Source organism: Phyllobates terribilis, unplaced genomic scaffold (assembly GCF_046119375.1).
Source record: "Phyllobates terribilis strain yellow unplaced genomic scaffold, ASM4611937v1 Scaffold_1__5_contigs__length_1240528914, whole genome shotgun sequence".
Taxonomy (NCBI): Eukaryota; Metazoa; Chordata; class Amphibia; order Anura; family Dendrobatidae; genus Phyllobates; species Phyllobates terribilis.
Window position 1 is genome coordinate 362,733,788 of NW_027362761.1, and position 27,263 is coordinate 362,761,050.

The following is a 27,263-nucleotide window of genomic DNA, read 5'->3' on the forward strand; positions in this document are numbered from 1 at the left end:
ACACGGTAAAAATACTAAAAGAAAAAACGATGCTTTATCATCATACCGTGAAATGAAAAATGGAATAAAAGGCGATTAAATAGACGAATGTAAAAACAATTCCTGAATTGTTGGTTTTGTTTTTATTCTGCCTCCAAAAAATTGGAATAGAAAGCGATCAAAAAATGTCATGTGCCCAAAAATGGTATCAATAAAAACGTCAACTTGTCCCGCAAAAAACAAGCCCTTACATGACTCTGTCGGCCAAAATATGGAATTGATTGCAAAAACTAGTCTATGCAAAAAAAGCGTCTTTTAGTGTGTGACAGCTGCCAAAAATAAAAACCCGATATGAATCTGGTATTGCTGTAATCGCACCGACCCGAAGAATAAAGTCGTCTAATCACTTATACTTATACACTGTGCAGAATTATTGGGCAAATGAGTATTTTGATCACATGATACTTTTTATACATGTTGTCCTACTCCAAGCTGCATAGGCTTGAGAGCCAACTCCCAATTAAGTAAATCTGGTGATGTGCATCTCTGTAATGAGGAGGGGTGTTGACTAATGACATCAAAACTCTATATAAGGTGTGCTTAATTATTAGGCAACTTCCTTTCCTTTGGCAAAATGGGTCAGAAGAGAGATTTGACGGGCTCTGAAAAGACCAAAATTGTGAGATGTCTTGCAGAGGGATGCAGCAGTCTTGAAATTTCCAAACTTTTGAAGCGTGATCACCGAACAATCAAGCGTTTCATGGCAAATAGCCAATAGGGTCGCAAGGAGCGTGTTGGCCAAAAAAGGCGCAAAATAACTGCCCATGAATTGAGGAAAATCAAGCGTGAAGCTGCCAAGATGCCATTCGCCACCAGTTTTACCATATTTCATAGCTGCAACGTTACTGGAGTATCAAAAAGCACAAGGTGTGCGCTACTCAGGGACATGGCCAAGGTAAGGAAGGCTGAAAAACGACCACCTTTGAACAAGAAACATAAGATAAAACGTCAAGAATGGGCCAAGAAATATCTTAAGGCTGATTTTTCAAAGGTTTTATGGACTGATAAAATGAGAGTGACTCTTGATGGGCCAGATGGATGGGCCAGAGGCTGTATCAGTAAAGGGCAGAGAGCTCCACTCTGACTCAGACGCCAGCAAGGTTGGAGGTGGGGTACTGGTATGGGCTGGTATCATCAAAGATGAACTTGTGGGACCTTTTCTGGTTGAGGATGGAGTGAAGCTCAACTCCCAGACCTACTGCCAGTTTCTAGAAGACAACTTCTTCAAGCAGTGGTACAGGAAAAAGTCGGTATCGTTCAAGAAAAACATGATTTTCATGCAGGACAATGCTCCATCACATGCATCCAACTACTCCATAGCGTGGCTGGCCAGTAAAGGTCTAAAAGAAGAAAAAATAATGACATGGCCCCCTTGTTCACCTGATCTGAACCCCATAGAGAACCTGTGGTCCATCATAAAACGTGAGATCTACAGGGAGGGAAAACAGTACACCTCTCGGAACAGTGTCTGGGAGGCTGTGGTGGCTGCTGCACGCATTGTTGATCGAAAACAGATCAAGCAACTGACAGAATCTATGGATGGAAGGCTGTTGAGTGTCATCATAAAGAAAGGTGGCTATATTTATCAGTAATTTTTTTGGTTTTGTTTTTTGCATGTCAGAAATGTTTATTTCTAAATTTTGTGCACTGATATTGGTTTACCTGGTGAAAATAAACAAGTGAGATGGGATTATATTTGGTTTTTATTAAGTTGCCTAATAATTCAGCACAGTAATAGTTACCTGCACAAACAGATATCCTCCTAAGATAGCCAAATCTTAAAAAAAAAAAAACACTCCAACTTCCAAAAATAGCTTGGATAGTTATGAGTCTTTTGGGTTGATTGAGAACATAGTTGTTGATCAATAATAAAAATAATCCTCTAAAATACAACTTGCCTAATAATTCTGCACACAGTGTATACAAGGAACTGCGTAAAAAATAAACTCTAGGATTTTGTTAGGGTTATGGTTGTGCTAGGGTTAGGGTTGTATTAGTGTTAGGGTTGTATTAGTGTTAGGGTTGTGTTGGGGTTGGGATTTTAAAAAAAAAAATAAAGAAAAAAAAATGATGACGATATGGTGTTGAGCGCAAGAACCCGCTACTTGAGTTTGCATGGGGTGCTCGAGTATGCACTGAGTATCGCTGGTGCTCGAGTGACATGCTCGAGTCTCCGCCCCATATGTTTTGCGGCTGTTGTACAGCCAAAAAAAACATGCGGGGATTGCCTGCCATGCATGTGCGATCCCCGCATCTTTTTTTTTGCGTGTCTAACAACCATGAAACATGCAAGGCAGAGACTCGAGCATGTCACTCAAGCACCCGTGATACATGATGCATACCCGAGTACCCAACACAAACTCGATTAGCGAGCACTTGCGCTCAAGACTAATGACAACTTATACAATATGATGACCTAATGTTATCAAATTCTGTGTCGTACCTCTGGGTTCAAAATGTTCATTATACCCCTTGATAAATCCTTGAGGGGTCTAGTCTCCAAAATGGGGTCACTTGCTGGGCGTTTCCACTGTTTAGGCGCATCAAGGGCTCTCCAAACACGACATGGCATCCGCTCTCGATTCCAGCCAATTTTGCGTTCAAAAAGTCCCTTCTGAACCCTGCCGTGTGCCCAAACAGTGTATTTTACCCACATAATGAGGTATCGGCGTACTCAGGACAAATTGCACAACAATTTTTGGGGTCCATTTTCTCCTCTTACCCTTGTGAAAATAAAAAATTTGGGGCTAAAAGATAATTTTGGTGGAAAAAGTTAGATATTTTTTTTTATTTTCATGGCTCTACGTTATAAACTTCTGTGAATAACCTGGGGGTTCAGGGTGCTCACCACACATCTAGAGAAGTTCCTCAAGGATTTATCAAGGGGTATAGTGAACATTTTGAACCCAGAGGTATGACACAGAATTTGATAGCATTAGGTCATCATATTGTATATTTTCACAAGGGTAAGAGGAGAAAATAGACCCCAAAAAATGTTGTGCAATTTCTCCTGAGTATGGGGGGTTTCCACTGTTTAGGCACATCAGAGGCTCCCGAAACACGTCATGGCGTCCGCTAATTATTCAAGCTAATTTTACAGTGGGTACGGAAAGTATTCAGACCCCTTTAAATTTTTCACTCTTTGTTTCATTGCAGCCATTTGGTAAATTCTAAAATATCATTTTTTCTCATTAAAGTACACTCTGCACCCCATGTTGACTGAAGAAAAAAAACAGAAATGTAGAAATTTTTGCAAATTTATTAAAAAAGAAAAGCTGTAATATTGCATGGTCATAAATATTCAGACCCTTTGCTCAGTATTGAGTAGAAGCACCCTTTGAGCTAGTACAGCCATGAGTCTTCTTGGGAATGATGCAACAAGTTTTTCACTCCTGGATTTGGGGATCCTCTGCCATTCTTCCTTGCAGATCCTCTCCAGTTCCGTCAGGTTGGATGGTGAATGTTGGTGGACAGCCATTTTCAGGTCTCTCCAGAGATGCTCAATTGGGTTTAGGTCAGGGCTCTGGCTGGGCCAGTCAAGAATGGTCACATAGTTGTTCTGAAGCCACTCCTTTGTTATTTTAGCTGTGTGCTTAGGGTCATTGTCTTGTTGGAAGGTGAACCTTCGGCCAAGTCTGAGGTACAAAGCACTCTGGAAGAGGTTTTCATCCAGGATATCTCTGTACTTGGCCGCGTTCATGTTTCCTTCAATTGCAACCAGTCGTCCTGTCCCTGCAGCTGAAAAACACCCCCATAGCATGATGCTGCCACCACCATGTTTCACTGTTGGGATTGTATTGCGCAGGTGATGAGCAGTGCCTACTTTTCTCCACGCATACTGCTTAGAATTATCACCAAAAAGTTCTATCTTCGTCTCATCAGACCAGAGAATCTTATTTCTCATAGTCTGGGAGTCCTTCATGTGTTTTTGAGCAAACTCTATGCGGGCTTTCATATGTCTTGCACTGAGGAGAGGCTTCCGTCAGGCCACTCTGCCATAAAGGCCCGACTGGTGGAGGGCTGCAGTGATCGTTGACTTTGTGGAACTTTCTCCCATCTCCCTACTGCATCTCTGATGCTCAGCCACAGTGATCTTGGGGTTCTTTTTTACCTCTCTCACCAAGGCTCATCTCCCACGATTGCTCCAGTATGGCTGGACGGTCAGGTCTAGGAAGACTTCTGGTGGTCTTAAACTTCTTCCATTTAAGGATTATGGAGGCCACTGTGCTCTTAGGAACCTTGAATAATGCAGAAATTATTTTCTAACCTTTAACCAGATCTGTGCCTTGCCACAATTCTCTGAGCTCCTTGGGCAGTTCCTTTTGAGCTAATGAGTCTCATTTGGTCTGACATGGACTGTGAGCTGTGAGGTCTTATATAGACAGGTGTGTGTCTTTCCAAATCCTACCAGTTTAATTAAACACAGCTGGACTCCAATGAAGGAGTAGAACCATCTCAAGAAGGATCACAAGGAAATGGACAGCATGTGACTTAAATATGGGTGTCTGAACAAAGGGTCTGAATACTTATGACCATGTTATATTTCAGTTTTTCTTTAAGAAATGTGCAAAAAATTCTCCTTTTTTTTTTTTTCAGTCAAGATGGGGTGCAGAGTGTACTTTAATGAGAAAAAAAATGAACTTTTTAGAATTTACCAACTGGCTGCACTGAAATAGAGTGAAAATTTTTAAAAGGGACTGAATACTTTCCGTACCCACTGTACATTCAAAAAGTCAAATGGCGCTCCTTCCCTTCCGAACCCTAACATGCACACACTGTACATTGGTTTGCATCTCCGACTTTGGTTGGATGTACACAGCGTACAGTGCTAGAACTGCATGGCTCCGTGCACGGTGTAGTAGTCTTTCTCTGGTACTGCAGCTCAGCTCTCGTCACAGCTGTTATGACCCTGCATACACTGTGCACATCCTCCAGCAGCGTTTTTGCAAGCAGCTAATTGATGGGGTGATGGATAGGTCATCAATATATGAGTCCAAGACATTGCCAGGTATAAATGAATAGAATCAAGCTTGTGCTGCAAACCAGTATGAAATGTTCTCATACATTTCTAATATTAACCCCTTAACCCCCGAGGGTGGTTTGCACGTTAATGACCAGGCCAATTTTTACAATTCTGACCACTGTCACTTTATGAGGTAATTACTCTGGAATGCTTCAACGGATCCCCCTGATTCTGAGATTGTTTTTTCGTGACATATTGTACTTCATGATTTTGGTAAAATTTTTCAATATCACTTGCGTTTATTTGTGAAAAAAAATGGAAATTTGGCGAAAATTTTGAAAAGTTTGCAATTTTCAAAATTTGAATTTTTATGCCCTTAAATCAGAGAGATATGTCACACAAAAGAGTTAATAAATAACATTTTCCACATGTCTACTTTACATCAGCACAATTTTGGAACCAAATTTTTTTTTGTTAGGGAGCTATAAGGGTTAAAAGTTGACCAGCGATGTCTCATTTTTCCAAAAAAATTTACAAAACCATTTTTTTAGGGACCACATCACATTTGAAGTCACTTTGAGAGGTCTTTATGACAGAAAATACCCAAAAGTGACACCATTCTAAAAACTGCACCCCTCAAGGAGCTCAAAACCACATTCAAGAACTTTATTAACTTTATTAACCCTTCAGGTGCTTCACAGGAATTTTTGGAATGTGGAAGAAAAAAATGAACATTTAACTTTTTTCACAAAAATGTTACTTTAGACCCAGTTTTTTTTTATTTTCACAGGGGTAACAAGAAAAAATGGACCCCAAAATTTATTGTGCAATTTCCCCTGGGCACGCAGATACCCCATATGTGGGGAAAAATCACTGTTTGGGCGCACGGCAGGGCTCGGAAGGGAAGGAGCGCCATTTGACTTTTTGATTGTAAAATTTGCTTGAATAATTAGCGGACGCCATGTTGCATTTGGAGAGCCCCTGATGTGCCTAAACAAGTGACCCCATTTTGGAAACTAGACCCCCCAAGGCACCTATCTAGATGCATAGTGAGCACTTGGAACCCCCAGGTGCTTCACAAATTGATTCGTAAAAATGAAAAAGTGTTGTTTTTACGAATCAATTTGTGAAGCACCTGGGGGTTCAAAGTGCTCATTATGCATCTAGATAGGTGCCTAGGGTGGTCTAGTTTCCAAAATGGGGTCACTTGTGGGGGAGCTCCAAAATTTAGGCACGCAGGGGTTCTCCAAACGCAACATGGCGTCCGCTAACAATTTGAGCCGATTTTCCATTCAATTTGTTAGCGGACACCATGTCGCGTTTGGAGAGCCCTTGATGTGCCTAAACAGTGGAGCTCCCCCACAAGTGACCCCATTTTGGAAACTATACCCCTCAAGGATTTTATTAAGGTGTATAGTGAACATTTTGAACCCAGAGGTACGACACAGAATTTGATAACATTAGGTCATCATATTGAATAAGTTGTCATTAGTCTTGAGCGCAAGTGCTCGCTAATCGAGTTTGCATCGGGTACTCGGGTAAGCACCATGTACTGCGTGTGCTCGAGTGACATGCTCGAGTCCCCGCCCGGATGTTTCACGGTTATTAGACACCCAAAAAAAAACATGCGGGGATCGCTCTTGCATGGCAGGCAATCCCCGCAAAGTTTTTTGGGCCGTGAAGCATATGGGGCGGAGACTCGAGCATGTCACTCAAATACCCACGATACTCAATGCATACCGGAACACCCGATGCTAACTCAAGTAGCGAGCACTTGCGCTCAACACTAGTCACCATATCGTCATCTTTTTTTTCTTACTTTTGAAAAAAATCCCAACCCCAGCCCTAACCGAAGCACAAACCTAACCCTAGCACAACCCTAACCTGAGAGTTTATTTTTTACGCCGTTCCTCATGCGGTATAAGTGATTAGACGACCTTATTCTTCGGGTCGGTGAGACTACAGCGATACCAGAATCATATGGGGTTTGTATGACTGACAGCTGTCACACACTAAAAGACGCATTTTTTGTAAAATCTAGTTTTTGCATTGCCATATTTTGAGAGCTATAATTTTTCCAGATTTTGGCAGACAGTCATTTGACAGCTTGTTTTTTGCGGGATGAGTTGACGTTGTTATTGGTGCCATTTTCAGGCACGTGACATTTTTTGATCGCTTTCTATTCCGATTTTTGGGAGGCAGAATAAACAAAAAGCAACAATTCAGGAATTGTTTTTTTTTGTTGTTTTTTTTTATTCTGTTCGGCGTGTGGTAAAATTGATAAGGCAGCTTTATTCTTCGGGTTAGTATGTTTACAGCGGTACCACATTTATATTGTATTTCTATGTTTTGCACTTTTACATAGTAAAAGCAATTTTATAGAAAAAAATATTTTTTAGCATAGCTTTATTCTGAGAACTATAACTTTTTTATTTTTCGGCTGATGGAGCTGTGTGGTGGCTTGTTTTTTGCGGGACGAGATGACGTTTTCAGCGGTACCATTTTTATTTATATTTGTCTTTTTGATCGCGTGTTATTCCATTTTTTGTTTGGCGGTATGGTGATAAAGCATTGTTTTTTGCTTTGTTTTTTTTTTTTACCGTGTTCACTGAAGGGGTTAACTAGTGGGACAGTTTTATAGGTCAGGTTGTTCCGGACGCGGCGATACCATATATGTGTACTTTTATTGTTTGTTTTTTTTATAATAATATTTATTGATGGGTACATTATATTTTTATTTTTGGTGGATTATTTTTTTTAATTTTTTTTTAAATATTTTTACAATTTTTTTTTTTTTTTTTTTCACTTTCTGATAGTGGGACAAAGTAATAAAGTATAAAAACTATGGGACTTTCACTTTTTTTTTCTCTGATCGCCTGCATGGCACAGGAATGCAGCACCATCCCTGTGCCATGCAGGCTGTCAGCACTGGACAGGGAGAAGATTGTTTGGAGATGCACTGCGCATGTCCAAAAAATCTTCCTGCTGTTTGGTGACCCGGATGTTGTCATGACGACATCGGGTCGTCATGGCAACATCCTGGAAGCCACGGCAGACAGCGCTGGAAGCCGGAAGAGGAGGTGAGTATCTGCTATCACCTCCCCTTGCCACCGCAATGCTGCGATCGACTTCGATCGCAGCATCGCGGGGGTTAATGTGCTGGGACCGCTCCCTGCACATAGTACCGGGTGTCAGCTGTGACAATCAGCTGACACCCGGCGGCGATCGCGCCCGCACAGCCTGTGTGCGCGCGCGATCGCCATGACGTACTAATACGGGTCTGGCTCTTAAGTCCCAGGGCACCGACGCGTATTAGTACGTCTAATGTTGTTAAGTGGTTAAAGGGGTTTTCCCACAAGAAAAAGTTGATTTTACTCCTTAGATCTTGGAATAATAATAACTTCCACAATTGGTTGTATTTAAATAAAATATTCCTGCTCTGAGATAATCTTATAAATATACCCCTGCTATGTGCTGTGTAATGGCTGTGTCTGACCGTGCGTGCTGGAACATGGTCTGATCATACCACATCTCCTAGCCAGGAGAGGAAGCGAAAGAGTATACAGACATTACAGCATGGGATCCTAGCTGATTCTTTTTGTAAGATAAAACATTTCCCTGTCTGTTTTTAAACAAAGTTTTACTTCAAAGAAAGAATCATTTGTGATCCCGTGCTGTAATGTCTGTACATTTCCCTCCCCCACCGCCCAAGAGATGTGGTATGATCAGATCATGTTCCTGCACGGTCAGACACAGCCATTACACAGTACACAGCAGGGGCACATTTATAAGATTATCTCAGCACAAGAACATTTTATTGAAACACATCCAAATGTGGAACTCATTATTATTCCAAGATCTATTGATTAAAATCAACTTTTGTTCATGGTAAAACCCCTTTAACTACTATTCTCTTGGTAATAAAAGCCTTTGTTTTGGTTCTGTGTCCATTCTTTCTAGAACCATCATGGTGCATTTTATGAAGATTAGAGGAACCATACTTAGCCTTAGAGACAATGTTCATACCTGTGTTCGGAAATTACTTTTGTCTGTTCAGTTTTAGGAAAATAGAAACAGAATTTGTATCCAGTATGGATCTGTTACAAAACTGATGCAAACATAATCATTTAGTAATAATCAGTGATTATTATGGAGTCATGTCTGTGGTCCTTTTTCATAAGGAAAAAAAAAGAACCTTTTTGCAGTTCTAAATACTAGAAAATAACAAACCCTAGACGGACCCCATTATAATCAATCAAGCCTCTCTGTTTGCAACAGTTATGTAACATCCAATTTGGACATGAATTCCGTTTGTTCTTAAAAACAAAACAGACGAACGGAATTTCAGAATACAGTGATGATCATGGTCTTACCACTTGATTCACCCAGGTCCACCCTATAATACCTTCATACTTAAAGGTATTCCATTAGTAAAACATTTCTTGTGCTGATAGAATCTCACAGAACTCTGGAACCTACTTAGATATATGGCTTGCTGTTAGGAAGAGCTATGGCCATTGCAGGTGGCCAGAATAGCAAGTTGCACTGGTTTTTCTACAAGCAATTTATAGAAATGTCTGTCATTGATTGCACAGCATCAACAGACTCCTACTTGTTCCCACTGTGATTGCATTGACAGCAGGGTGATGGAAGATGTCTCATAGACAGGCAAAGAGGACAGAACGCTCAGAAAAGGAAACCCAAAAAGCAAGTTGTAAAGATAAATGCTGCTGAGAGGTTTGTTTTATAGGGTGGATGTTTAAATGAGTTCTTTGTAAAAGACATCATGTTTTCATATGCACTATTGGCTCATTTGGACATAATATAGAATGGTTCCCCAGTAGAAAATTCAATTTTTGTACCAGAGCAGAGAGTTACTAACAAAAGTGTCTTATGCTCTACTAGACTTGGTCCATCCATTTGTTACATGGGCATTTATTCTTTTTAGTAGCCATCGTAAAAAAAATACATTTTTCCTGTAGTTGGCTAAAAGCATTTTTCCTCAACCATAACAGCTGATTGCCAGAGGACTTTGCAGCCTGACCAACCGCGATTAGCTGACTTCTGTACCATATTGCATTTAAAAAGCAATATATATTTTTTGTATTCCTCTGAAAAATCTCAAAAGGTAAGTTCACAAGTGAAGTAATATTAATGTTAGACTGTCTTAATCCTTCAGAGGTAAATCAGTATATATTTGTTTTATGCAGGTTTCTCAAAGTTAATGCATACTGAAATTCACCTCGGCCCTGATGAATTTAATGACTTTCAAATTAACATTGACTCGTCTGATGTAACCTTTTGTTTAAAGGAAGTCAGGGTAAGACATGAAATGTGATAAAATACATAGAAAATTACTAATTCCTATAGAATATTTCCAGAACAGTATTTCCGCCTGAGAAAATAAGGATCACACAAGGTAAACCCTATGGACCATAGCCTGCCCTCTACACTATAGCTCACCATAAGAGGTCAGTCTATTCTTAGTGATTGATCCAGCCAGTAAAACATATATCATTATCCTCGTTCTATACATATTGTCATAACAACTGGTATACCATTAATTAACATATACTGTCATTATACCTGGAGCCAATCATGTCGATCAGGAGGTGTGTTAACTGGATGATATCACTTCCACCAGCACGGCGACAAATCACATCCTACCTCGTATGCGCCCCTTTTCTTATCGTCTTTCAGAATTAAATAGTGTAAGTCAATAGACCTAGTTACATGACCAATTACTTACACTATAACGACACAATGACATCAACGCTCCACCTACCCAATACCGAGTCAATCACTACCTTGGATCATGGGCCGAAAATAATTGTTTATCAAACCAATACCCATAGTAACAAGAGTATGGATATGGAATGACTGGAAACATTGCATCTATGCAAAAACATAGGTCCAACATGAGAAATATTTTACCACTCCATGCTATTTAAAATAATACTTCCAACTACAAAAGTATTGAAATCCAATTTATAAGCATGTGTATGTGCAGAATTTATTACACCGTAGGACTAACTTAGGCCCAGCACTAGGAAAACATTCCCACCATATGTCCCTCCATTCTTACACCCAGGAATTGCAGAATTGTCAGTTTTCCCTTAATCTGTATAAAGAAGCAAAAAAAGATTTTTAAAAAGACTAGATAAATGGCAGGAAATTATAATCTACATTTAAGCCATTAGGTGTTAAATGGAATCTGTCACCACTTTGGAGTTATCAGACCTCTACTATGGGCATACAGGGTATAGAAAATAAAATCTATACATACCTGTATGGCCCATGGTAGAGGTTTGATTGCAGAGAAAAGCACTTTAATCAATTCTATTTTGTACAGGCTTGGCGTCCGGGGGACGCCAAGCAATCCCCGCCTATGTGCTTATTATTCCCCCAAGTCCCCGCCTATATGCTTAATTCTCATATCCCCCTCTCCCCTGCACGTCACAGAGCCCTGTGACGTGCACTGTGCTCCCTGACTTCCCGGGCATGCGCAAAGCGCACTGTATGTGAGCAGCGCTTTGCGCATGCCCGGGAAGTCAGGGAGCACAGTGCACGTCACAGGGCCTGTCACAGGGACCTGTGACGTGCAGGGGAGGGGGGAAATATGATAATAAGGGGAATAACTGTGGGCCTTACAGGTATGTATAGATTTACTTTTCTATACCCTGTATGCCCATAGTAGAGGTCTGATAACTCCAAAGTGGTGACAGATTCCCTTTAAAGTATTCAGTCTCCAAATCCACATCATTTGTTTGTTCTTTAGGAATTTTGTACGATCACCTCACATAATCAGTACAATAACAATCATTTGATATTTTAATTAGCGGACATTATGTCCTGCCTAATGAAAATGCTTAGTGATGGGTAACCAGGGCTGTGTAGTCAGTATATCAAACCTCCAACTCTGACTCCTCAATTTCCCCGGCTCCAGATTCCACAGCACGGCCTCACTACTAAGCATGTACATAAAGGGCAGCACAGATTCATCTCAACTAACAGCCGAGATCCTTAGATCAGGAACAGGAACAGACATTTATAGGATATTTCATAACTTTCCCAAATTCTTATGAAAGAATTTACAGCACATCCCCTGCATTGTACTACTGTACCCAATTTATTATATATTTTAGGAGTCTAAGTCGGTCTATTTTTGCCGATTCTGACTCCGACTCCACCAAAATGGACACCAACTCCACAGCTCTGTAGGTAACTCCACATTTTTTGTTCTAATATTTGACTTGTGTTGCCAATTCGATTCTTCACAGATTTTGTAGTCTCTCCCACAGTGTAGACCACACAGACAGGAGATTAAATATATGATGAAGTCTGTATACATGTATAATATTCCCTAACATAGAACTGTTTTCCGGTGTGTCTGAAGGTTTTACCTCTCATGATGTTGTTACTGTTGCAACAACCCAAACATGGAAAAGTTCGATCTCTGATTTGGGACAGGAATGCCTGTTGTCCTTCTCTCCCTCCTAAATCTGCTTTCACTAAAGTGTCACAATAGGTTGCTGAAACTGGAAAACTACTTTAAAGACCCATGCACACTGACTGACCGCATCCTTTAAATCAGTGGTCCCCAACCTTTTTTGCACCAGGGACCGGCTTGAAGCAAGATCATTTTTCCATGGCCCAGCAAGGAGGGGGTGGGGTGGGCGGGGCTTTGGTCATATGGGGGCGGGGTAATGGAGGGATTTGGAGTTTAGTGCATACTTATCATATAGTGTAGACCAGGTCCCCGCCAGGAGCTATGCCAGGAGCCCCACATAATGTGCTGTGCCAGGAGCCGCATCACTGAGGCCCCATCATGCCCTGCAGCAGGACAGGGCAGCTGTCCTGACAGCTGCTGTTCAGCTGCATTTACTTCATCCCAGGGGCGAACACAGACTGTAGTGGGCCCCTGTGCAAGAAATTTTTGGGGGCCCCCCCCGCCCTTCATAAGGCAACAAAGTTATGTAAACATAACCCCCCCATGTGCATCTCTCACCCCCCCATGTGCAGCTCACCCCCGTGCATCTCTCATCCCCCTCCGTGCATCTCTCATCCCCCTCCGTGCATCTCTCATCCCCCTCCGTGCATCTCTCATCCCCCTCCGTGCATCTCTCATCCACCCCCCATGCATCTCTCATCCCCTCCGTGCATCTCTCATCCCCCCCGTGCATCTCTCATCCACCCCCCGTGCATCTCTCACCCCCCCGTGCATCTCTCACCCCCCCGTGCATCTCTCACCCCCCCGTGCATCTCTCACCCCCCCGTGCATCTCTCACCCCCCCGTGCATCTCTCACCCCCCCGTGCATCTCTCACCCCCCCGTGCATCTCTCACCCCCCCGTGCATCTCTTACCCCCCCGTGCATCTCTCATCTCTCCCCTCCCTCCCATGTGCATCTCTCATCTCTCCCCTCCCTCCCATGTGCATCTCTCATCTCTCCCCTCCCCCATGTGCATCTCTCATCTCTCCCCTCCCCCCATGTGCATCTCTCATCTCTCCCCTCCCCCATGTGCATCTCTCCCCTCCCCCCCCATGTGGATCTCTCATCTCTCCCCTCCCCCATGTGCATCTCTCATCTCTCCCCTCCCCCATGTGCATCTCTCATCTCTCCCCTCCCCCCCATGTGGATCTCTCATCTCTCCCCTCCCCCCCATGTGCATCTCTCATCTCTCCCCTCCCCCCATGTGCATCTCCCATTCCCCCCACTCCTAGTTAATTGTATTTAAAAAAAAATAAAACTTGTTATACTTACCCCCATGCGATCCCTGCAGAATCCTGGCGCTCGTCCAAATCGCTGACACCAGGTTCTCCTGACTTCCGGCCATGTGACGGCGCCGTCACATGACCTGAAGTCAGGGGAATCATGAAGGTGCTGCCGCAGCAGCGCAGCGCTAAGATGTCCCGGACCCGGCGCTTAGCATGCGGCCGGGGGCCCCATGAGGAGAGAGACGCACAAGAGGGGGGCTCCGAGGGGGCTCCTACCGGCCGGGCCCCATACTGGAGTCAGGGCAGTCATGCCCTGATGGCGGCCCTGCTGGAGGCTGGAGGGGCCCCCTCTCCCCGCGGACCGGCTGAAAAACCCCAACGGCCCGGTCCTGGTCCGCGGACCGGCGGTTGGGGACCTCTGCTTTAAATGATTGCCGATCTGCTACATGCAAGTCAATAGGTGGCTGCATAATAGCCAGTTTAGACAGGCCCACCACACTTCAATACGCACAGGATAGCTCTTTGTGCATGGACTATCATAGTTCTCGGCATAACATGTCCGTTTTAGGGCTCACTCACACAAGCCTATACATCGGACATGTGCTGTCGAATAGCACACCGACCAATTTTATTCAATGGAGCAGTGCTGAAGCCTAATTTTTTTCACTTTTGAAATCTGATGCCACTCACCCATTCAAGTCAATGGGTGCATGGAAAACATCGGATTGCACTCGAATGACATCTAACTTCAGTCCGATGTTTGCTTACTCACAGAATGGAGAAGATGGAGAAATTTTGTCCTCATCCGAGAGACTTGGATCACACCATGCTGACACTCGGATCAAAGTCTGATCAGAGTTTGATCAGTGTCAATAGCATAATTGACCCAGTTCTCTTGGATGAGAGAATCTAAAGTTGTATGAGCGAGCCCTTACACAGGATGATGTTCTCCCGAAAAACCATGATTTTAAAGACCTTAATGACCAGGGCCGTACATATACATTGCTCATCAGCAGAGGATGAATGAAGAAAACTGAGGAGCTGAGCCCACCCCATTCCCAACTGATGATGGCTGTATCGGCCCATTGGCGCCCCGTGATGCAGGGTGCCATTGGTTCACCATGACAGCCGGTGGTCTGCTAGAGATTCCCATGAATGTCATGATGGTACTTCTGTGAATGCCATTTTCTGGCTGGTGTTCATAAGAGTCCATGATTTCTGCTATATACAGCAATACTGTGGTATTGTGAAAAAGGTGGAAAAAATATTTTTAAAAATATTTAAAAAATTAGAAAGCATAAAATTTGAAATCACAACCCTTTTTCCCCCATTTAAAGATCATAAAAATAATACACATATATGGTATCGCGTATCGCTGTGTCCATAAAAGTCCAATCTATCGAAATATAAAATTAACTAACCCGACTTCGGAACGCTGTAGAGAGAAAGTGAATCGAAATGCTAGAGTTGCGGTTTGTTGGTCGCCACAGCTTCTCCAAAAAATGCAATAAGAAGCGATCAAAATGTGGTATCCATACCAAAATAGTATCAATAAAAATGACTGGTCACCCTGGAAAAAATAAGGACTCAGTCACATCCGCCTTCAATGTTGTTGGGTCTTGATGCAGGGAAGGCCTTTGACACTGTGTCCTGGGCCATTCCAGCGTGCCACACTTTTACAGTATTGTTTTGGGGAAACTTTCTGCAACCTCCATACATATACTCAGCAGGAGGCGGTGACCCAGATAACAGTGACTGGCCTTAATACTCCATACTTCAACATGTTTAGAGGAACCCACCAGGGTTGGCCCCTATCTCCTCTTTTATTTAATTTAGCCCTCAACCTTGTAACAAGGCAGGTGGTGGAACCACTGTGCCGTGGCGCGAGGAGAGCCTGGAGGGGTGTGACTAGTGGCCTCACCTAATCCGACCTCAGATGTATGGCGGCATGACGACTCCGTGATTCGAGGATGACCTCGGGTTGATGGCAGCTGACCCCCGAAGGGATGGGAGGCCGGCACGGCTGATGGAAAGGCAGGTGGGCACAGCTGATGGACAGGCAGGCGAGCACGGCTGATAGGCAGGCGGGCACGGCTGATGGACGGGTGGGCACGGCTGATGGACGGGCAGGCGGGCACGTCTGGTAGGCAGGCCGGCACTGCTGGTAGGCAGGTGAATGGTAATACATGCACTGGGAACTGACGGGTGTTTAAGTCAAAAACTTTCAACATTGCACAGGCACCTCCATGTTGGAAAAGGTGCCATAAGTAGTTAGTGTCCTCCGACCATTGGCCGGGGACACTTTGGGACGACGTGCACGGGCCCCTTTAAGAGGCAGGGAGCACACACGCCATAAGCACAGTGCCCGGGGATCTGCGTACAGTATTCGTACCCCGGGCAGAGTCAGCATGGAGGGTTGAGCAGGATGCCCTGGCTGGGGCCGCGGCGGTAAGGGGGTCGGCATCTCTGCCAGGGGAGCAGGGCAGGAGGCAGAGACGCCAGCGCTACAGTACCCCCCACTTTACACTCCCTCTTTTTCAAGCCCGCAAGAAATCTCTCCAGGAGGAGAGGGGCATGGATGTTTTCCCTGGGCTCCCAGGACCTCTCCTCAGGACCAAACCCCTTCCAATCTACAATTAAAAAGGTCTTTCCTCTTACCCTCTTGGTATCCAGAATATTCTCTACGTCAAAAACGTCTTCAGTGCTGGCTGGAGCAGAAGTTGTACCCAGGTCTCCTGAAAAAGGACTGAGGACGACAGGTTTGAGGAGAGACACATGAAAGGAATTGGGGATCCGTAACGAGGCAAGGAGTTTAAGTTTGTAGGCTACCAAATTAATTTGTTTCAGAACCTTGAAGGGACCAATGAAACGCGGGCCCAATTTATTTGACGGTACCTTGAGACAGACATACTTGGCCGACAACCAGACTTTGTCCCCAGGACGAAACAGAGGCGGATCCAGACATCTCTTGTCTGCAAGTCTCTTCATCCGCTCAGAGGACTTCAGTAAAGTACACTTAGTGTCTTCACAGATTTCAGAGAAGCTTTTTACGAAAGATTCAGCAGCAGGATTGTCGATGGAAGTGGAGACAGGGAATGGAATATTGGGATGCTGACCGTATACCACAAAGAACGGAGATTTGTCCGAAGATTCACTCACATGGTTATTGTAGGAAAATTCGGCCCAAGGCAGGAGTTCGACCCAGTCACTGTGACGGGCATTGACGAATTGCTGGAGAAAGTTAGTGAGAATCTGATTGATACGCTCTACTTGGCCGTTGGACTGCGGATGATAAGCGGATGAGAAATCCAATGTGATATTCAGAAGCTTGCATGTGGCCCTCCAGAAGCGTGAAGTAAACTGGACCTCTCAGACAATCTGAAGAGAACAGGCCGTGGAGGTGGAAAATATAAAGAATGAATTTCTCAGCAAGCACTGGCGCGGATGGAAGACCGGACAGAGGAATGAAGTGAGCCATCTTGGAAAAACAATCCACAACCACCCAAATGACGGTACTGCCGACCAATACAAGGAGATCCTGGCAAAGGAAGTAACCGACCAGTCAGAAGTTGTTTAGAAGTTTTATTTCGGGCACAAGAGGAGCAGGTACAGACAAAATCCACAACATCCTTGCGCAGGTTTGGCCATCAGTAATGTCGGGAGATGAAAAGAATTGTTTTCATTTGTTTGGCATGGCCCTCTAGTGTAGACAAGCGACCCCAGAGAAGGACCCACTTCATATCTAGTGCCGCAACGTACGTTTTACCGGGAGGAAGATGAGGCAAATCAATCGCAGCCACTGTAATTATTTTGGAGAGCTCAGTGATGTGTTGAGGTTTCTCCTCCTGATTAAACAACAGAAATGATATGGAAAGTGCATCTGCCTTGATAGTTTTATCTGCCGGCTGGAAGTGGAGAGTGAATTTGAAGCTGGGGAAGAACAGGGACCGTCTGGCCTGTCAAAAATTAAGCTGTTGGGCGGACTGCAAGTTGGCATGGTTCTTATAGTCCGTTTAGATAACCGCCAGATGCAAACCCCCCTCTAGTAAGTATCGTCACTCCTCCAGCGCCAGTTTGATCGTCAGCAGTTCCCGATCTCCAATAGAATAATTGCGCTCCGAAGAACAGAAGAGTTTGGAAAAGAAACTGCAGGTCACCATGCGACCGGATGAGGACTTCTGGGTGAGGACGGCTCCGGCCCCTGAGGAAGAAGCATCCACCTCCAGGAAGAACTGCTTATTACTGTCGGGACGATGCAGCACCGGAGCAGAAGAGAAGGCTTGTTTTAAGGACACTAAAAACACTTTCGGCCTCAGGAGTCCATACCTTGAGATTGACCCCCTTGCGAGTCAGGGCTGAGATAGGAGCAGTCCGAGAAGAAAAATGGGGAATGAACAAGCGGTAATAATTTGCAAAACTAAGAAACCGCTGAATTGCCTTCAGACCGTCTGGCCGAGGCCACTTTAGAACGGCAGACACCTTTTTGGGATCCATTTTCAAGCCGGTCTCCGAGATTATGTATCCCAGAAATGGTAGAGAAGTCTGCTCAAAAATGCACTTTTCGAATTTGGCATACAGTTCGTTCTTCCAAAGCCTCTGCAGAACCTGGTGAACATCCCTTCAGTGTGAGGGCTGGTCAGGAGAGAACATCAGGATATCGTTCAGGTACACTACTGTGCACGTATAGAGTAGGTCCCAGAAGATGTCATTCACCAGCTCTTGAAAGACTGCTGGTGCGTTGCATAATACGATACTCATAGTGGCCATCCCGAGTATTTAATGCCTTAATAAAAGCACCTTGTCAACTTGCATCGATTCTGGAGAGGATGCCGAGGCAGAGGCTTGCTGTGAGACCGGCCTTTGAAACGTAAGTGCCAGGCGTAGAGGTCTTCTCTCATGGACCACGTCTTTGGAACGCTCTTGGTACCTGATGTCAGTCCGTATAGCCAGAGACACCAGGTCATCCAAAGAGGTGGGTATGTCATGACTGGCCAGCTAGTCTTTGATTTGCCAAAAAAAGGCCCTCCAAAACGTAGCCACCAGAGCCTCGTTATTCCAAGCGAGTTCCGACGAGTGCGAAAATGTACAGCGTACTGGCCCACTGTTAGATTCCCCTGACGCAGTCAGAAGAGAGACGAGGCAGTTGAGGCCCACGGCTGGGCTCATCGGAAAGCCTCTAGGAAAGCCTGAAGGTTAGACACCAGAGGGTCCCCTCTCTCCCATAGGAGATTGAGCCACACCGGTGCTTCATCAGTAAGATGTGACATGATGAAGGCTGCTTCGGCCCGGTCTGAAGTAAACCGATGGGCCAAGAGCTCAAAGTGTAGCGTGCACTGATTCACAAATCCACGACATAGAGCAGAATCCCCGCCATAGCGTGGAGGAATAGACAGTCGGGGTCCAGCACTGCCACAGGGTTGAGATGCTGGCAAAGTCTTTACCGCTTGGGTAGAGGCGAGGGCAGCCGGTGTTGTCAGCACATCCAGGCAGGTGTTCAGTCTGCAAAAAGGACAGGATTGTGTCCCGTTGAGATCTCTGACGGGAGTCCTCTTGGTATAGGTCAGAGATTAAATGAGCCTGGGAGCCTGCAGATTTCATAGCCTGTGCAAACTGTAACGAGGCGGGTGGTGGAACCACTGAGCCGTGGCGCGAGCAGAGCCCAGAGGGGCGTGACTAAGGGCCTCACCTAATCCGGCCTCAAATGTACGGCAGCTTCACGACTCTGTGATCTGAGGAGGGACGAGAAAGGTAACCCAGGTGCTACTCCTGGACTGACCTCGGGTTGATGGCAGCTGACCCCCGAGGGACGGTAGGCTGGCACGGCTGGTAGACAGGCAGGTGAATGGTAATACATGCACTGGAACCTGAGATCTGACAAGAGTGTTTATGCAACAAAACTTTCAACATTGCACAGGCACCTCCATGTTGGAGGAAGCGCCTTAAGTAGTTAGTGTCCTCTGACCATTGGCTGAGGACACTTTAGGACGGCGCCCGCGGCCCCTTTAAGAGGCGGGGAGTGCATGCCCTAAGCACAGTACCGGGGATCTGTGTACAGTGCGTGTACCCCGGGCAAAGTCGGCGTGGAGTGAGGACAGAGGAACGGGACACCCTGGCTGGGCCCTGCGGCGGTAAGGGGGTTGGCATCTCTGCCTGGGGAGCAGGGCAAGAGGCAGAGATGCTGGTGCTACAGTACCGCCCACTTTATGCCCCCTCTTTTTCAAACCCGCATGAAATATGTTCATTAGGAGAGGGGCATGGATGTCTTCCCTGGACCTCTCCTCAGGACAGCGATACCTCTTAAAGGGGCCCCGCACGCCCTAAGCACAGTGCCCGAGTATCTGTGTCAGCGTGGAGGGTGAATGGAGGAGCGGGACACCCTGGCTGGGGGCCGCGGCGGTAAAGGAGTCCGCCTGGGGAGCGGGGCAGGAGGCTGAGACGCTGGCGCTACAAACACATAATTCTACCATGATTTTTTATTCATTGCTTTGTGTGTCATAACAAAAAAGCTATATTTATTCGTACTCCCATGACAGCACCACGAGAGAGAGGATCCGCCCATCAAGGACTGGAAACCTACAGGTTAAAAAGGGCGGCACCTCTCTCCCGCCTCAGTTTAGGTTTCCTGTCCTTGATGGGAGACCTATCAGGTACATGCAGGATGAAGATTGGTCTCTTGCCCAGATGGATAGACAGGGTGCCTGGAGCGGTGATGTTCCTGCCCTAGTCGGTCCTGTTCTTCTGGAGACTCTACGGCAGGGCTCATTGGGGCACCCCCGTGTGCGTTGCGGTCAGCGTGACATCCCCTCGGTGGAGCTGGATAGTCCGCTATGTGTGGGACCGCATGCGGGCAACCCCCCGCTACACTACACAAGAGATCTGGGCCGCGCCAGCGGGGAACGTTCAGGCGCGGCCCTGTGACGGCGGCCCTATGACGTGTTTCCGGGCGCCGGCCTCCACCGGAAGTGAGCGCAGCTCGCGCGCGGCCAGGAAGTGCAGGACCGCATGCGAGCAAAGTGGGGATGCTGGAGCTCTGCTGAATGAGGAGACAGGAAGGGCGTCCCGCCAGTGCTGCTGGGAGGCAGTGTTCTGCCCACCGGGGGAGGGGGAGGTCCTTTTTATATGGCCAGTATATTAAAAGGCCTGGTTGCATACAGAGGTGCTTCCCAGCCCCTTGTTTTTTCTTTGGCAACATGGGAGATACTCAGGAGCTATCACCTCAGCAAGAACAACTGCTGCAGGAGCAGCCCTCTGGGGAGCCCTCACAACAGGAACGTAGTTCCTGGTCCGGGTCCAATCGTTCAACCAGGAAATTCACCGCAAAAAGCAGGAAGGAAGGTCCTGTCGTTCGGCGTGATCCTCCGCCGGTTAAGAAGGATTCCTCTGCTTCTACGGTACCACATATTCCAGGGGGTAAGTGGAATCTTCGTGAAAGCTCTACTAATTTTGTTTTCTTCTACTTCTCTGTCTATAAATTTTTCAGAGCAAGAAATGTCCATTTAAATCAAAACATAAGGAATGTGCCCTATGCAACAGTCTGCTCCCTGATGCATATATTAAGAAATTATGCCAGCCTTGTATTGACAAGGTGATGACTGAAGAAACCCCAGGGTTTTCCTTGGGTCTAAAAACTCTAATTAAAGAAGAAATAGGCAAGGCTTTGCAAGGGAATTCTGAGGCCAGGCATTCTCCTCACGACCCTCGACCAGGCTCAGACTCTGATATCTCAGACATTTCTTCCTCTTCCCTCTCTTCCTCTGATAGCGAATCTGATAGACAGTGTTTTCCTCTAAATGAGGTGGATGCCTTGGTGAAAGCTGTCCGTTCTGCCATGGGCATTGTGGACATGAGACCAGAGAAGTCTTTAGAGGATATAATGTTTGGAGGATTAGGTCAAAAAAAGAAAAGATGCTTCCCCATGAATACAAAAATTAAGGATCTCATTGATAGAGAGTGGCAAAAGCCAGACAGGAAGGGCAGCATCCCTCCTTCAAAAGGAGGTATTCGTTTGATGATACCGCATGTTCCTCTTGGTCAAAGGTACCAAGGCTTGATGTTGCTATTGCTAAGGCATCAAAAAAGGCTTCCCTCCCCTTCGACGACATGGGAGCTTTAAGAGACCCCCTGGACAGACGAGCAGATACCTTTTTGAAAGGTGCATGGGAGACAACTACAGGAGCCCTGAAACCAGCAGTGGCTGCCACCTGCACATCCAGAGCCCTGATGGTCTGGCTGGAACAGCTAGACAACCAACTGAAGGAGGGTGTCTCCAGGAAGGAGATTATTTCTTCCCTCCCCCTAGTCCAGGGTGCAGCGACCTTTCTTGCTGACGCGTCCGCGGACTCAGACTAGCAGCGAAATCATCAGCTCTCACAAATGCTGCTCCGCGAGCCCTATGGCTTAAGTGCTGGCCTGGAGATGTACAAACGAAATCTAGACTTTGTACAATTCCTTGTGAGGGGGAATATCTTTTCTGCCAAACCATGGATGATCTGTTGGAGAAAGCTGGAGATCCTAAGAGGGGGTTTCCATCTGTATTTTTACCCTCTTTTAAGAAATCATTTCGGAAAAAGAAGTTTGTCCGAAGAAGATTTTTTAGAGAACAGGAGAAATTCGAGGAAAGAGGTCGCAAAGGTAGAGGCCTACTCTTTGGTTCTTCTTCCAGAGATGAGCAGAAACCAGGGGAATCACAATCGGCCCAGGTGGGAGTGAGATTGTCGTTTTTTCCGGCTTGGGAACGTATTTCACATAGCAATTGGATTTTGAGCCTGATTAGATTTGGTCTTAAATTTCAATTTCATGCCCTTCCTTACAGAAGATTCGTGATTATTCCCTCTAGGTCCTCCCCAGAGCGGCAGACTGCCCTCCTATCGGAAATGCAAGACCTAACAGAGAAAAATGTCCTGATTGAGGTTCCAAAAGCAGAAGAGGGACACGGATTCTACTCCACGCTCTTCCTGGTCCCCAAACCAGATAGGTGTTTCAAGACCATCATAAATTTAAAATCCTTAAATAGCTTTCTTAAAATACACATTTAAAATGGAATCATTAAAAACAATAATAAAATTGCCTTTTCCCCACTGTTATATGGTAGTCCTGGATCTTAAAGACTCTTATTACCATGTTCCCATTCATGGGGATTATCAAAAGTATTTAAGATTGGCCATCAAAATAAAAGGGGTAATAAAACACTTCCAGTATACCGCCTTTCCCTTTGAGTTGGCTATAGCCCCGAGGGTTTTTACCAAACTAGTGGCAGAAGTTATGACCCATATAAGAGAAAAAGCTATCTTAATAATCCCTTACCTCGATGATTTCCTGATAGTGGGGAACACCTTTGTACAATGCAAGGCCCACCTTTAGGTAACAATTTCTGTCCTAGAAGGCCTAGGTTGGTTTCTAAATCTGGAAAAATCTAGGTTGACCCCACAGAAAGCCCAACAGTTCCTGGGGGTCATTTTAGATTCAGAAAGACAGGTATGCCATCTATCAGATGAGAAGATTGTAAAAATCCAGGGACTAGTGAGACATTGTATGGATAGACCCTCTATGACACTCCGTAAAGCCATGTCATTATTAGGAACCCTGACCTCAAGTTTTACTGCGGTGCGTTAGTCCCAATTTCACTCAAGGGCTCTTCAATGGGATATATTATAGATGGATATCTCAATTCTAGATGGATATCTAGACCAGGAGTTTACCTTGGCCCCTCGCTCCTTACAATCCCTTCGTTGGTGGTTGGTATACACATCTTTCTAGGGGAGTCCCTTGGGAAAGTAAACCTACTGTAGTCTTGACTACAGATGCAAGTGCTACAGGTTGGGAAGCTCATTTTGAAGATAACTTAATTCAGGGAACCTGGTCAGAGAATGAGGTACAGTTTTTTCCTCGAATGTTAAGGAACTTTTGGCGGTTGATTATGCGCTCAATGGGTTCCTTGTATATTTACAGGGCCAGGATGTCCGTATGCTCTCGGACAATCAAGTCTCAGTAGCCTATATAAATCATCAAGGGGGAAGCCGTTCATTTTCTCTCCCTTTCTGCTGTTCATCTAAGAGGAAAAGAAAACACCAGAGCAGATTTTCTCAGCCGCAATTCCCTAAAAGAAGGAGAATTGGTCCTTGAACCCTCAAATATTCTCCAAGATTGTGGCAATGTGGGGTCTTCCAGCAGTGGACTTGTTCGCGAAAAAATCCAATCGGAAGGTGGCAACATTTTGTTCTCTAAACCCCAGAGAAAAGCCCCTGGCAGTGGACGCCTTCATGATTCACTGGGAGTTTCCTTTGGCATATGCATTCCCTCCTATGGTCCTGCTTCCGTCAGTCCTAAGGAAGATCAGGGCGGACCAGGCCAGAATGATCCTCATATGCCCCTTTTGGCCCAAGAGGCCATGGTTCTCTTGTCACCGCAGAATGTCAATATCAGACCCCTGGGTCCTTCCGGAGATTCCGGACCTTCTTACTCAGGGTCCGGTTTCCCATCCTCCAGCCTCAAATCTCCATTTAACGGCATGGAATTTGAAAGGGCACTGTTAACCAGCAAAGGTTTTTACACGAATTTAGTAAACACTCTCCTATGTAGCAGAAAGCCCGTTACCACCCGTATTTATGCTAGAACTTGGAGAAAGTTCCTGTCCTTTGCAGAGTTCAAAGTAGAGGATGGGATCCCTATTGGGAAGATACTAGAATTTCTACAGCGGGGTTTAGAACAGGGCCTAACCACTAGTACGTTGAAGGTACAAGTTTCGGCTTTAGGAGCCTTATTTTCTTTTGATATAGCAGCTAATTATTGGGTAGCACGGTTTATAAAAGCCTCTTTCAGGTGTAGACCTATTATTAAATCCAGACCCTCTCCCTGGGATTTAAACCTGGTCTTAAATGCCTTGACTAACCCCCCCCTTCGAACCTCTAGATTCAGCCACCCATAAAATTATTCTTCTTAAAACAGCCCTGTTAGTTGCCCTAACTTCGGCCAGAAGAGTAAGTGACATACAGGCCTTTTCTATATCCCCACCATTTACTCAAATTCTGGATGATTGAATTGTACTAAAGCCTGACCCGGCTTTTCTTCCAAAAGTAGTCTCACGTTTTCATAGAACTCAAGAGGTAAATCTTCCAACTTTTTGTTTCCCCCCTAAAAATCAGAAAGAGGAGAAACTACATACATTAGATGTTAGAAGGTGCGTGCTTAAATATCTGGAGGTTTCACAGAGTTTTAGGAAGATGGTTCCCTATTTATATGCCATCAGGGGGTTAGGAAGGGTTGTAAAGCTTCAAAATCTACAATTGCAAGGTGGATTAGAGAGGCCATCACCCTCGCCTACTCCTCGGGAGATAAGGAAGTACCGGAAGGGTTGAGGGCACACTCCACCAGAGCAGTAGCAACTTCCTGGGCCGAGAAGACGGGGGTTTCCATCGAAGACATATGTAAGGCTGCCACCTGGTCTTCTCCCTCCACCTTCTATAAGCATTATAGGTTAGATTTGGGTGACTCCTCACCTTTGGGAGAAGGGTGCTTCAGGCTGTGGTCCCTCCCTAATCTCCTTTGTCTCTGTAATTCTCTCGTGATGCTGTCATGGGAGTACGAATAAAGCCTTAGTTACTTACCGGTAACGGGATTTTTCGGAGCCCATGACAGCACCCTTATATTCCCTCCCTACACTGATGTTTTGCACCCCCATAAGGTTGTTTCCTTCTTTTTACACCCACGGGGGAAATTAGTTAGTCGTTGGCTTAAATTGAATGTTGTGTTTTATCTTGCTGTAATTAACCTTGGCGGTCCTCTCATGCTCTGTTAACTTAAACTGAGGCGGGAGAGAGGTGCCGCCCTTTTTAACCTGTAGGTTTCCTGTCCTTGATGGGTGGATCCTCTCTCTCGTGGTGCTGTCATGGGCTCTGAAAAAATCCCGTTACCGGTAAATAACTAAGGCGTTTTTTTTTTGTTTTGTTTTTTTTACGGTGATCACTGAACGGGTTTAATATGACAGTTCTATAGATTGGTTCATTCATTTTTTTTTCGTATTTTCCCTTTTTATTTTTTCACATTTTCCAAACTTTTATTACTTTTTTTTACTTTGTCCCAGTATGGGACATGAGCTTTCACAGCTCTAATTGCTGATCTTATACTCTGCATTGCAGAGTATTAGACCTGTCAATCTCACACACTGATCGTGGGCCTTACTGCAGGGTGTCAGCTATCAGGGCTGCCACCAGGAATTTCAGGGGCCCATACTGGCAAAATTTTCGGGCCCCTTGAGACTCCGCCCAGGCTCCACCCCAGCTCTGCCTCCACCACAGCTCCGCCTCCACCCCGCAAACCTTCCACAGTACCACCGCCCACTCTTGGAAAAACTCCACTTCTGCACCACATCCTCACCCTCCACACATTAACAGTTCCCATCAAACACCATATCACATACATGGCCATCAGCTTTTGTTTTGACTAAAAGACTTTTTAAGCTGCCACCACGACAAGGTAGACTCTTTTGGCAGGGTCCTACTCTCCTCTAACCTATTAAACATTTCTTAAAATATCCAATACTCTTTTTGAGTATATTTTTATTTATTTTTCTTTAAGGGAATGAGTCGCATACATTTTTTATAATGATTAATAACATCACATACAAAGAATAAATACAGTCACACTATGGTCGGACCACATATTATCATCACAGTGACCGAATAATACCACATGCAAGGGACAAATACCACCATACCATGACCATATTACCACCACATAGTGACCAAATGCTGTAATATTGATCATTAAAAAAACAATACTAATATTACCATAAGTGCCAATATGCACAGGAGCTCTGTACACAGTATATAATGTCAGTGTACAGATATACAGTGATCACCAGTGACATTATACACAGGAGCTCTATATATTGTCAGTGTACAGGTAATACAGTGATCACCAGTGACATTATACACAGGAGCTTTGTACATAGTGTATAGTGTTAAGTGTACTGATAACACACTGACTCACTAGTGACGCATCAAGTTGAAGTCCTTAATTTTTGCTTTTTTTTTTACATCCAGCGCAGACAACAATAACTTCTTCCAGCCGGGACTTGTTTCTGCAGAGAATAGCAGTTATCTAGAGCACATTCTCTACTTTTTCCCCAACTTCTACACTACACCAGATGAAGAAAAAAGCAACCTAGTGTCGCCCTGCACAGGAACAGGACACCCCCCTCAATTTATCATTTGCTCTCCCCCCACCCTCAATTCATAATTTTCTCTCCCCCCACATCCCACCCTCAAGTAATCATTTGCTGTTCCCCAGTCACAATTCATAATCATTTGCCCTCCTACCTTCAATACATAATCTTTTATTCTCCCCCACCATCAATCCATCATTTACTCTCCCCACTCCCCACCTTCAAATCATCCTTTGCTGTCCCCCCACCTTCAATCCATCATTATTTGCTGTTACCCACCCTCAATCCATCATTATTTGCTGTCCCCACCTCCAATCCATCATTATTTGCTGTCTCTCATCCTCCACCCTCAATCTATCATTATTTACTGTCTCCCAATCCA

The 27,263-nt window shown here is 45.1% G+C and overlaps 1 protein-coding gene across 1 annotated transcript in view; it reads left to right on the forward strand.

The window, feature by feature from the left end:
* Positions 1-27,263, forward strand: part of RAD9B (RAD9 checkpoint clamp component B) — a 64,679-nt gene that overhangs the window by 28,079 nt on the left and 9,337 nt on the right. Inside the window, exon 7 of the mRNA XM_073677582.1 lies at positions 10,213-10,322. Coding sequence (XP_073533683.1) covers positions 10,213-10,322 — 110 coding nt within the window. The remainder of the gene's footprint in view (positions 1-10,212; positions 10,323-27,263) is intronic.